We start from the raw sequence: 12,424 nt of genomic DNA, 5'->3' as shown, positions 1-12,424 counted from the left end.
TGGATTAGGATTAAAGGATACTGTGAGATTCAATATTATGAAATAAAACATAATACCACATGAGCAACTTAATCTGCCAAAGCCACAACAAAATAAAATAATCTGGACTGTCAACGTGCGTAGAGAAAAGGAACACACTTTCATTATATACTCTTTTTAACATCTCTGAACGTTGTTTATAGGATACTGTACCTGTTATAAATCAATAGAGATCGTTAATAAGTGGTAACATTATTCCTATAATGTTAAATGTGGGATATGTGAACTAGTAGGAGATACATATTCATATATCAGCCATAAAAGCCTATCAGATATGATACTAAAAAAATGCGTATGCAAACATATCTTTTTAGATTTAAAATAAAACCCAGTTCCATTTAAAAAATATTTTTTGGACTATTATTTCAGGGTTAAGAAAATGATAAAGGAAACTATCAATTCAGGGAATCTAGTCATTTGATTTCAGAGAATATGCCCGAAAATAGAAGAGAAGTACTCCTTTACCCACAATGCCACAATGCATTTCAATCCCCTTCAACCTCATAGACTCCATCTAGCCCTCTATTCTTTCATCCAAGCCCTGTTGAACTCCACTCGCCCAATGCGCAGCCCTCTTTTTTGTTGTGTATATGGATTTCCATTTGCGAGCTTTCATCTACAATGTGTAGAGAGGGCTTCAAACGCTGCTCATCCTTCAGGAGGAATCAAGGTCGAGCGAGTCACCTGCTCCCATTCTAATCCAGTAATCCAGCTTCTTCGGCCATGGCCCCGACGGAAACATACGCCTGTGCCCAGCCCACCTGTCCAGATGACCCCTGAACCACATTACTACCAAAGCCTGACTGAAATTATGTCCACCACACCAAATGTGTGCTTCATTCATACCTTTCCTTTGAGATCTCACAGCAAAAAACAAACACTAACAATGGGTAAGTGAGAACCAAAAACCCCTTTTTTAAAATAGTGTAATGACTTTAAAACAGCAGCTATTTATGGTAATATTTCTTCAGCCCAAAATACAATGTTTTTAATTAAATCATCACAAATGGCAGTGTTTTATAAAATTAAATACATGTTGTTTTTCCAATAAAGCTGCAACTCAGAGCCTGCCAACATCAACACACCCACAGTGTTTACTGAGGATTTGATGACTAATGATCTGAAAAGAAGGTGATTATTAATAATAATAATAATAATAGCTGGAAAACAGTTGGTGTTAATAAATGAAATATTTACTGTATATTACTTTTGAAGCAATGCCAAAAACACTGACCCTGCATAATGATAATTGTAGTTTGATAGGAAAACAATGCAAAACATGTCATAGGAAATGCGTTTGTGAGGAATATTTCATTTGCATCTATGGGGATGGTCATATTTAATAGGAAATAATCTACAGTTATATATTTCAAATGCTAGCATACCTTTGGAGTGGTTCCATACTATAGTGGGGATTGGGTTTCCCTTTGCTGAACAATTGAGGATCACCGACTTCCCATATATGCCGTCCTGGTCTCTTGGCTGTACCTCAAAATGTGGGGGAACTGAGCATAAAAAGAAAGTGAATATTAAAACGATGTATGATATAAAATGACATTGATTTAAATCAGGGTTTTAGAACCAAAACCAAAAAAGACGTCCATTCAAAATGATTGGTGAAACTATTATTGTTAAAAGTTGAAAGAAAAACATGAATAAATTCAAAGAATAACCCATGTGATCTGAAACCTTTCACGATGAGCTGTATGCTATGCTCGACGGCTGCGGCCTCATTACGGGCGATGCAGGTGTAGCTGCCGTTGTGGATCTCCGACAGGTTTGAAATGCGCAATGAGCTGGTGAAGTCTATGTTGTCGATGGTGACACCCAGGCTGGCGTTAATTGGTCGTCCATCTTTGTGCCAGGTTATAGACATGGGCAGGTCGCCGGATATGACCACACAGGGGATGAAGACACGCTGGCCGATGGAAGCGCTCTGAGAGTCGGAGTGTTGGATCAGAGGGGGCACTGAGAGAGAGAGAGGCGATCAGAAACACACATGCAAACTATTATAATACAACACAGCAGAAGTTACAGTACACTGGGGTAAAATAACCCGATATTGAAGAGATCAAGATTTTATATCGATGTCATCTTTACGACGTAAGGATGTGGAGTTGAATTTGAATGGCAAAGCAAATATCAATCAGTCGATACTTTAAAAAGTAAACTGGATATTTAATTGCACTACTTTACTGACTAATGTTAAAGGAACACTCCACTTTTATGGAAATAGGCTCATTTTCCAATTCCCCTAGAGTTAAACAGTTGAGTTTTACCATTTTCGAATCCATTCAGCCGATCTCCGGGTCTGGCGGTAGCACTTTTAGCATAGCTTAGCATAGATCATTGAATCTGATTAGACCGTTAGCATCTCTCTCAAAAAAATTCCCAAAGAGTTTCGATATTTTTCCTATTTAAAACTTGACTCTTATGTAGTTACATCGTGTGCTAGGACCGACAAAAAATGAAAAGTTGCGATTTTCTAGGCCAATATTACTAGGAACTATACTCTCATTCCTGCATAATAATCAAGGAACTGCTGCCGTACCAGCAGGCGCAATGATATTACGCAGTGCCTGAGAATAGTCCCCAGCTAGGTAACTTCGGCACTAAGTTTGTAATATCCTTGCGCCTGCTGGCACGGCAGCAGTTCCTTGATTATTACAACAGCATATTTTGGTTCTGTGAAAGAGCAAAACCAATGTTACTCATATTATATGGAGAAGAAACAACACAACCTTGGTGTCTGTTTTCAGGCCTACCCGTTTAGGGTCTCTCCAGCTCTAGAAAGCTTTTCTAAAATTAACGTGGGTCCTAAAGCTCTTGCCTGATCATAATCCCTCTTTTCCCAGTGATATTCCTCTGACCTTTTCTCTTTTGTGATGTCTTTCAGCCATCTCTCTTTCTACAGTCTTTCTTCAAATCCCTCTCCCCTCCCCCATCATGAGTGGACACGCCCCTACTGTTGATTCGCTTATTCTCTCCCCTCCCCATCATGAGTGGACACGCCCCCTACTGTTGATTGGCTCATTCTCTCCTCTACCCTATCATGAGTGGACACGCCCCCGGCTGCTGATTGGCTACAAGAGTGCTGTGCTGCTCGGCCCAATTCACTTTCAACAGCGTTTCACAGAAATCACTTACTGCACCTTAAAGTTCAGTCTGTAAAACCTAAAACATTGCAAACTTTTTTTATGGTAAAGTTCCGTGAACTAATAGCTGCCATTTTTTTTTACCATACATTTCAAATCCTTTTTTTAACAGTGTACAGTTACATTCTCCCAGTCTCCCCAATATCAAACAGCTGGCTTGATATAATCGTTGGCCAAATGTTATTTACATATAAAACTAGCGGTTAGTGTCTTGACAAAACGGCTCAGAACACACACGATATGGGCTATTGGACAGAACATGTGATCACACATGTACAATCATCTGTGATCTGCAATAATAAGGCTCCAGTCGGCCTTCTTAACAAGTCATTACGGCTCCGAATCTAGAGATTTCACAGAGGAGGAGGCATAATGTAAACTAATGAGGGAGAAACAGAGCATAGAAAGACAAAATAAAGAAGACTATAAAAGCGCCCTTTCGTTTCCCAGTAATTTCGGCATAATGCGTTCCCCGGGAGACTTCGCAAGCATGGTGCTAGTCAGCCTGTCGCGTTTGAGAATCAATGAGTTAAAATAACATTGAAATAAAGCAGCACTTCAGTGCTTATTTAATTCACAACAAAATGGGGATAATGGACTCCAGGGAATCCCTACGCACGCTTCTGAATTTTAAGCATGAATGGGGCAAATTAGTTAACTCAATCACATTTGTTCTATCTTTATGACTCTGAACTTACAAAAACAGATGCCTGATTGGTTATTACATAACAACAAGATCAAATATTTGCAGTTTAACTAGTGTCTATTTTAACTTTAACAATACAAATGTCTGGATTATTGTAATTGATGTTCTATCTGTGCTTTGAGGTAAAGCTTTTATGTCATGTTGGAATTAGAGTAACTAAAAATATATAAACCATTAGAGTCTTTATAGTACTTATAGTATTTTTGTAATTGGTAAATGACATGCAATTCTTTTGGAAGGCTATGTTCTGTGGTTTGACATATACGTAAGGAATAATTGACGACAGGCCGTTGAATTATTAGAAAAATAATGCACACCCGAGATGGTAATGCGGTCACGACGCGAAGCGGAGTTTAAAAAAAATAATATTTTAATACACCTAGGTTTGAGCCGCTGATAGCAGAGTAATGCTGGGACACACTTAACGACTGACACATTCTCTGACTGTGAATGCAGCAGATTTTAAACACTGCTGTGAACACACACTGAACGCGCTGAAAACGTGTGCATGATCAGTCATAAGTATCAAACTACATTCATAACCGGCCTTAGAGAGAAGCATGTGCGTCAATATTATTATTTATTTATTAATTAAATTCGTTTTAATTAATTTGTTCGTTCTTTTTTTCTATTAGTGACAGTAGACTAGACTAATAAATGAAACACAAAGCCCTTTTAACAAGTATAGGCCTATCAATTTTATTTATTTGTTATATAATCTTCAATAATTACGAAAACTCGTGCAGCAGGACTATCAATTTTTTTCAATATTCAGTTTAATTTTCTATTGATTATGTATAGGACTGTATACTTTATTTATTACAATTAAACTGCATGTTTCCATTGATTGTGAAGTTAGACACTGAGAATTGCAGATCAAGCGCATGGGGCTGCATGGTTTTTCTTGTTATGAATTGTATCCTATTTTCCGTTATTACAGTGAACTACGCGAAGTGATATGGAACTGTAATGAGGTCAAGACCTGCCGGAACTACTTTAGCCATGCGGTTCCCTGAAAATAATTGCATACCTTAGAACGTTTGTCAACCAATCAGATTCAAGCATTCAACGGCCCTGTAGTATAAAGGTAAAATATTGTGAACAGCATTACATATGCAGCTGATACATGAGCTCATATTGATTGAGAGATTACATTGTAATTTCAAATATACATTTGTGATAACGCAAAACCATTTAAATTGTCAATTGAACACAAATGATTATTAAAAATGGTGAAAAACTTTAAGGGCCCTGTCATACACCTGGCACAATGAGGGTGTTTTTGGCTAGTTTCAGCCTGACGCAGTTATCATTTTCAAGTTATCATTTGCAAGCGCAACTGGCTTTTAAAGGGAATGGGAGATGAGACTCTGATTGGTTTATTGCACGTTATGCCCAAAACACACCCATTACTCATTAGGAGAATAGGGACAACCCTTTTAGACCATGCGCCGGTGCACCAACCATTTTTTAAAATAGCAAAAGTGGATTCGGACTACCTAGGATTCGGTGGATCCTAAGTGCACTTGAGCTGTGCGCTTTAGACCATGGCCCTGTCCCAAAGGGCACCCTGAGCACTCGCGGTCTTACTCTGAGTCCGCACTTTTTGTGACGTAACGCCGCTTTGACTGTCGGGAAGAAGTCTGCAGCGGAGTGCGCATCAGTGCGGGCTCGGCAAAAGTGCGCATCGAGGGCGCAAATCGACCGAATAGGGCACCGGCACCTTACTGAGAGCTAAAATGACAAATGGGACACCCTACGGTCTCACGGACTTAACAGACACGCGCACGCGGCAGCCATTGTAAGTCCACAAGACCGAAAGTGCATATGAAGTGTGCCATTTGGGACAGGGCCCATGTGCTTAGATCGTTCAAATAGGGCCCTAAATCAGTCCTCCTTAAATCCCAATTTTTGGTCTCTCTTTATACTTTTTAAGGTCATGTATATTCTAATTTTCTCCTTCACTTTTAGCAGATACAAGCAAGTTCCCAGGAAATTAATAGAATATATTGATGACTTATTCTGGACTATGCGATTTTTTTGTTCAATCACATGCTTTCTAGAATGAGATTGCCCAACTATGTAATAGCAAAGTCCCTTTCAAGGAAAGTCTGTTCACTCAGCGGCCATATTTACAACGCCTTCGGGCAGCTATTTTTGGCATCCAAGACCAAGTCCTGTCTACTTGAATGGGGGAATCCTGAAATCTCAAAAACTGCTTGTCACACTCACATTTAAATAACAAATTTGAAATCAACAAAATCAGACAGAACTGTCCCAAAAATGTTGTTTCTTATGCTCACACATTAAAAAAGCTTATATTTCATGCGGGACTTGTTCTAACATTTTGCACGTTGCACTTTCTCCCATTCATAATGTGAGTGCACCGTCTTTCTAAAGTATATATAAAGTCTTTAGTGGTAGCAACTATAGACTTTTTAAAAAAAAGTACACTCTTCATACACAGCTTTCAAACACGACGGAACGAAGGAGAGACGATTGTATTGGTGCTTCTATGTGGAATTATGCAATGGAGGAAAGGTTTGTGAAGCTATGGCAACAATACTCCTGCCTTCATGATGTTTCCTCGAGTGATAACGATAGCGGAGGCGCTTCAGCAACCCGGTGAATACTGGAATTAGCATTAGGCTAGTACAACCGTTGTTTGTTTATGCTCTTGTTTTCCGGAAGTCAATCACTAGTTCCGCCTTCTCAATGACATCACACACGTCGTTAAAGACGGGAAGCGATGATTGGTCGGGAAGCAACGGGTCGTCTGACATGTTTCTTGTCCATGACACAACAAAAATGTAGGAGTCAAAATCACATAATCTGACAAAGTGACTATCATAACAGACAAAAATATCGCATTAGTCATTTCAAAAGGAACCTGACAGTGTGTGGTTGGGAATTTCGCTTGAGGGCGAAATATTTCCCCACACAGATTTTGCAGCAAGATCAAGTTAGTCGCGTGTGTCAGATCTGCTTCTGTGTCTTGTGCTCTGTGGGACTTTTATGTTGTAGTTTCTTTGTGTCTAGTTTCTGTATTCTTTCCTGTGTCCTGTTTCCTGTGGCCAGGTTGTAGTTTTGTAGTCTTTTACATTTTCATTAGTCTGCTCCAGGTGTGTCATTTTCCCTCGTTAAGCTCGTTTACCCCTTTTGTTTAAATAGCCCTTGTTTTCTCTGGTTCTCTGTCGGTCGTTGTTTCATGTCATGCAGGTGTCTCCAGTTCCCCGTGGTTTCTTTGTTTTTCTCAGTGTTATTTAGTTTTTCAAGTAAGTTATGATTGTTTATTTTCATTAAAATCTCCCTGCATTTGGATCCTTCAACTCTGCCTGCCGTCTTTGATTCCCCGGTCCCGTGACAGAACGACCGACCATAATGGATCCAGCAAGGAGAATTACGCGTCTCCGTCAAGGAGATCGCTGTGTTGAGGATTATGCTCTGGATTTTATTGAGTTGGCTAATTTGAGCAACATGAGCAAGGAATGCCTGATGATATTCTTTCGGGGAGGGCTGTCTGAACCGCTCAGCTCACTCATGCCATTTTGGGATCTTAACTGGACACTGGAGTATTACATCTATCTTGCACTGCAGTTGAGCGGCTCTGCACTCACTGTGGGAGTCACGAAGGAGGAACCCGACATTCCCACAGTAGCCCTCACCCCAGAATCTCGTCCTGTCATGGCAGCCAGGCCAGAGCTTCCAGCTGTCATGGCCACCAAGTCAGAGTTCCCAGTAGCCATACTTATGGATGAAGAGGACATTAGGGTGGTCCATGGGTATTTGAGACTGGCGTCGAGCCTGGAAGACACGGCGCTTTGTTCGGTGCGAGCAGCTGGTATCTCTGCGGTGGGGTCAAGTCTGGGGGTTTCAGACAGGGTGCCCGCCGCCGTTCCAGAGTCTGAGACCGTTCACGCCGTCACGGCTGCCGATCCTGAGCCCGTTCACGTCACGGCTGCCGATCCAGAGCCCGAGACCGTTCACGTCGTCACGGCTGCCGATCCAGAGCCCGTTCACGTCACGGCTGCCGATCCAGAGCCCGTTCACGTCACGTCTTCCGAGCCAGAGCCTGTGCCGTCACGTCTGCCGATCCAGAGCCCAGCTGATCCAGATCCAGAGGCTGTGCACGTCACGTCTGCCGATCCAGAGCCTGTGCACGTCACGTCTGTCGAGCCTGAGCTTCACGTCACGTCTGCTCCAATTCCTGAGCCGGTGGTGTCTGCTCCAATTCCTGAGCCGGTGGTGTCTGTTCCAGTTCCTGAGCCGGTGGTGTCTGTTCCAGTTCCTGAGCCGGTGGTGTCTGTTCCAGAGCCTGAGCCGGTGGTGTCTGTTCCAGAGCCTGAGCCGGTGGTGTCTGTTCCAGAGCCTGAGCCGGTGGTGTCTGTTCCAGAGCCTGAGCCGGTGGTGTCTGTTCCAGAGCCTGAGCCGGTGGTGTCTGTTCCAGAGCCTGAGCCGGTGGTGTCTGTTCCAGAGCCTGAGCCGGTGGTGTCTGTTCCAGAGCCTGAGCCGGTGGTGTCTGTTCCAGAGCCTGAGCCGGTGGTGTCTGTTCCAGAGCCTGAGCCGGTGGTGTCTGTTCCAGAGCCTGAGCCGGTGGTGTCTGTTCCAGAGCCTGAGCCGGTGGTGTCTGTTCCAGAGCCTGAGCCGGTGGTGTCTGTTCCTGAGCCTGAGCCGGTGGTGTCTGTTCCTGAGCCTGAGCCGGTGGTGTCTGTTCCTGAGCCTGAGCCGGTGGTGTCTGTTCCTGAGCCTGAGCCGGTGGTGTCTGTTCCTGAGCCTGAGCCGGTGGTGTCTGTTCCTGAGCCTGAGCCGGTGGTGTCTGTTCCTGAGCCTGAGCCGGTGGTGTCTGTTCCTGAGCCTGAGCCGGTGGTGTCTGTTCCTGAGCCTGAGCCGGTGGTGTCTGTTCCTGAGCCTGAGCCGGTGGTGTCTGTTCCTGAGCCTGAGCCGGTGGTGTCTGTTCCTGAGCCTGAGCCGGTGGTGTCTGTTCCTGAGCCTGAGCCGGTGGTGTCTGTTCCTGAGCCTGAGCCGGTGGTGTCTGTTCCTGAGCCTGAGCCGGTGGTGTCTGTTCCTGAGCCTGAGCCGGTGTCTGCTGCTGCTGTTCCTGAGCCGGTGTCTGCTGCTGCTGTTCCTGAGCCGATGTCTGCTGCTGCTGTTCCTGAGCCGGTGTCTGCTGCTGCTGTTCCTGAGCCGGTGTCTGCTGCTGCTGTTCCTGAGCCGATGTCTGCTGCTGCTGTTCCTGAGCCGGTGTCTGCTGCTGCTGTTCCTGAGCCGGTGTCTGCTGCTGCTGTTCCTGAGCCGATGTCTGCTGCTGCTGTTCCTGAGCCGGTGTCTGCTGCTGCTGTTCCTGAGCCGGTGTCTGCTGCTGCTGTTCCTGAGCCGGTGTCTGCTGCTGCTGTTCCTGAGCCGGTGTCTGCTGCTGCTGTTCCTGAGCCGGTGTCTGCTGCTGCTGTTCCTGAGCCGGTGTCTGCTGCTGCTGTTCCTGAGCCGGTGTCTGCTGCTGCTGTTCCTGAGCCGGTGTCTGCTGCTGCTGTTCCTGAGCCGGTGTCTGCTGCTGCTGTTCCTGAGCCGGTGTCTGCTGCTGTTCCTGAGCCGTGGTCGCCCGAGTGGTCGTCTTCGCCCTGGTCGTCTTCGCCATGGCCGCCCGAAGGACCTGCCCCGTCCCGGTCGCCTGCACAGCCGGATCTGCCCTGGCCACCTGAGGGAGGATCTCCGCCGTGGACGCTTGAGTGGTCATCTCCGCCGTGGCCACCCGAGTGGCCGCCCGAGGGGTCTTCACCGCCCTGGCCGCCCGAGGGGTCTTTACCGCCCTGGCCGCCCGAGGGAGAGTCTCCGCCCTGGCCGCCCGAGGGAGAGTCTCCGCCCTGGCCGCCCGAGGGAAAGTCTCCGCCCTGGCCGCCCGAGGGAAAGTCTCCGCCCTGGCCGCCCGAGGGAAAGTCTCCGCCCTGGCCGCCCGAGGGAGAGTCTCCGCCCTGGCCGCCCGAGGGAAAGTCTCCGCCCTGGCCGCCCGAGGGAAAGTCTCCGCCCTGGCCGCCCGAGGGAAAGTCTCCGCCCTGGCCGCCCGAGGGAAAGTCTCCGCCCTGGCCGCCCGAGGGAAAGTCTCCGCCCTGGCCGACCGAAGGGCTGTCTCCATCCTGCTTCCACTCTGCGTTCCTGACCCGCCATCCCTCCCCCGGTTCCTCCTCCACTTCACCTCCCTCCAAGACTGGTTGTGGAGCGTCTGGAAGCCACTCCTTTGAGGGGGGGGTAATGTCAGATCTGCTTCTGTGTCTTGTGCTCTGTGGGACTTTTATGTTGTAGTTTCTTTGTGTCTAGTTTTTGTATTCTTTCCTGTGTCCTGTTTCCTGTGGCCAGGTTGTAGTTTTGTAGTCTTTTACATTTTCATTAGTCTGCTCCAGGTGTGTCATTTTCCCTCGTTAAGCTCGTTTACCCCTTTTGTTTAAATAGCCCTTGTTTTCTCTGGTTCTCTGTCGGTCGTTGTTTCATGTCATGCAGGTGTCTCCAGTTCCCCGTGGTTTCTTTGTTTTTCTCAGTGTTATTTAGTTTTTCAAGTAAGTTATGATTGTTTATTTTCATTAAAATCTCCCTGCATTTGGATCCTTCAACTCTGCCTGCCGTCTTTGATTCCCCGGTCCCGTGACAGCGTGAATCTGCCATGTTTACCAAAAGGAAGCTGCTTGGTTTGAAAGTACTTTGCTACACTATTGGCAATTTACCTTTTTGGCCCGCAAAATGTGGCTAAAATTTTGTTAATGTGACAGCACCTTAAGTCAAAAGAGGCCACTTCCAAAAGTTCCAATGCTACTATGGTCTTCTTTGCCAAGTTCTGACCTCTCTTCAAAAAGCACGTTTTGCAGTATCTTTTTTTTATGTAGCACAGACAAGTATGTGAAGGGGTAATACGTAAGACCTGGGTATACTTAATTTTCCCTTTAAAGTACCGTAGTGACCCCCCCCCATCCCCCCACCCCCCCCCCCCCCCCCCGTTGTGTTTTTAAGACTGTCTTTTTGCTCTCGCGATCTTCTATCATGAGGGTACCGTCTTACATTTTAAAATCACTTACGGGAGAAGTTTGGTCCCGTCAGTGAGACACGCAAACATGAAAGTCCCGCGACTTGATGTGATGGTCTTTTTGCTCTCGCGATCTTCAATCATGACACTCTGACACCATATTTCTTGGCACACTCGTTTTACGTGTATTTGGCGCCACCTATTGTTGCGGGTGTATTATTGACATGTAAATTCTAGACCCTGAATATATGACGTATCCACTTTTCTGATGTATTTCTAAGAAAAAAAAAACATTGTCTTATATTCGCAACAATACGGTATAGTCCTTTGGCCGTGAGCACAGAAAGACGTGTGCACTAGTGGACTTTTTTTCAAGCACTCAAATCACTCGCACCTGCACTGTTGTATGAGCACTGTCCGCGGACCTTCCTGATGACATAAAATGACGTCATGCATACAGTGCATGGACCGTCGCGAAACACGGATGGCTGATGTATACTTTGGGCTTTAGGGTAGGGTTAGGGGTTTATGAACCACCAGTCATAAGTCCTATCAATAGCCCTAGTTATGCTAGCCTTAACACACATCATTGAAAATGACACTGATCACTCTTGGGGTCATTCCCCGGTATTAAAATCTGGCCTTCATGTACCCAGACCCAGATCCGGCCCACATCTGGTATGTGTGGAATCCACCAGATGTGAGCCGGATCTGGGCAAACACTATATTGGGTAATGGCTGACTTCTGTCTGCACAAGCAGTACCTTTCACTGTCACATGAACACTCCTGTGAATTTGTTTCTCTGGATCCACCAGCACGTAGCATGTGTACTCTCCCTCGTCCGAGTTTTGCACATTGGACAGCTTCAGTGTGCCGTTGTTCTCAAAGGCACGTTGGCGATGGTTGAAAGGGAGCAGTTTGGAATCCTTATACCACTTAATAGAGTAATAAGGGTAACCAATGATGCGACAGTGAATGTACGTGTCCCTCCCAGCAATGGCAGTGACATTTTTCATTGGTCGAATACTGGCAGGGCCTGTTGTGAGAAAGAACTATCAGTATACAGAGTCTTTGAATGTCAGTTGATAGGCTTATGTAGTACGTGTAAATATTTTAGTTTTCAGCTATTATATACATATTCTGACAGTAACTAACTAACTAACTAACTAAAAATAATTCTTCCTAACTTCAAACCCTCACGGAGAGTTTGACTTCAAGTGATACTGAAAAATGAGAATTCTCTCAATATTTAGTCACCCTCATGCCGACACAGATGAATATGACTTTCTTTCTTCAGATGAACACAAATGGTGCTTTTTATAAAAATAATTCATCGCTTTGAGTCCATATAATGCAAGTGAATAAGTCCAAGACCAAAACCTGACAAAATCTCCAAAAAGGGGGAAAAAATTAAATATTTTAAAATTATCACCAATCCATCGCTTCCAGCCAATCATCATATGAGTAAACGTCAGCACGTTGTGAAGTGTGATGTAAACATATTGTGAAACTTGAGT

At 45.2% G+C, this 12,424-nt stretch overlaps 1 protein-coding gene across 2 annotated transcripts in view; it reads right to left on the bottom strand.

Annotated features, from left to right (window-relative positions):
* Window positions 1-12,424, bottom strand: part of dscamb (Down syndrome cell adhesion molecule b) — a 158,621-nt gene that overhangs the window by 37,586 nt on the left and 108,611 nt on the right. For both annotated transcript variants that reach the window (XM_079609578.1, XM_079609579.1), the window contains exons 8-10: window positions 11,671-11,943; window positions 1,729-2,007; window positions 1,425-1,544 (exon numbers count right to left, since the gene is read on the bottom strand). In XM_079609578.1, coding sequence (XP_079465704.1) covers window positions 1,425-1,544; window positions 1,729-2,007; window positions 11,671-11,943 — 672 coding nt within the window. The remainder of the gene's footprint in view (window positions 1-1,424; window positions 1,545-1,728; window positions 2,008-11,670; window positions 11,944-12,424) is intronic.

The sequence above is a fragment of the Phoxinus phoxinus genome, assembly GCF_949152265.1.
Source record: "Phoxinus phoxinus genome assembly, chromosome: 4".
Taxonomy (NCBI): Eukaryota; Metazoa; Chordata; class Actinopteri; order Cypriniformes; family Leuciscidae; genus Phoxinus; species Phoxinus phoxinus.
The sequence above is the reverse complement of the archived record's forward strand: the minus strand, read 5'-3'. Positions and strand labels throughout refer to the sequence as shown.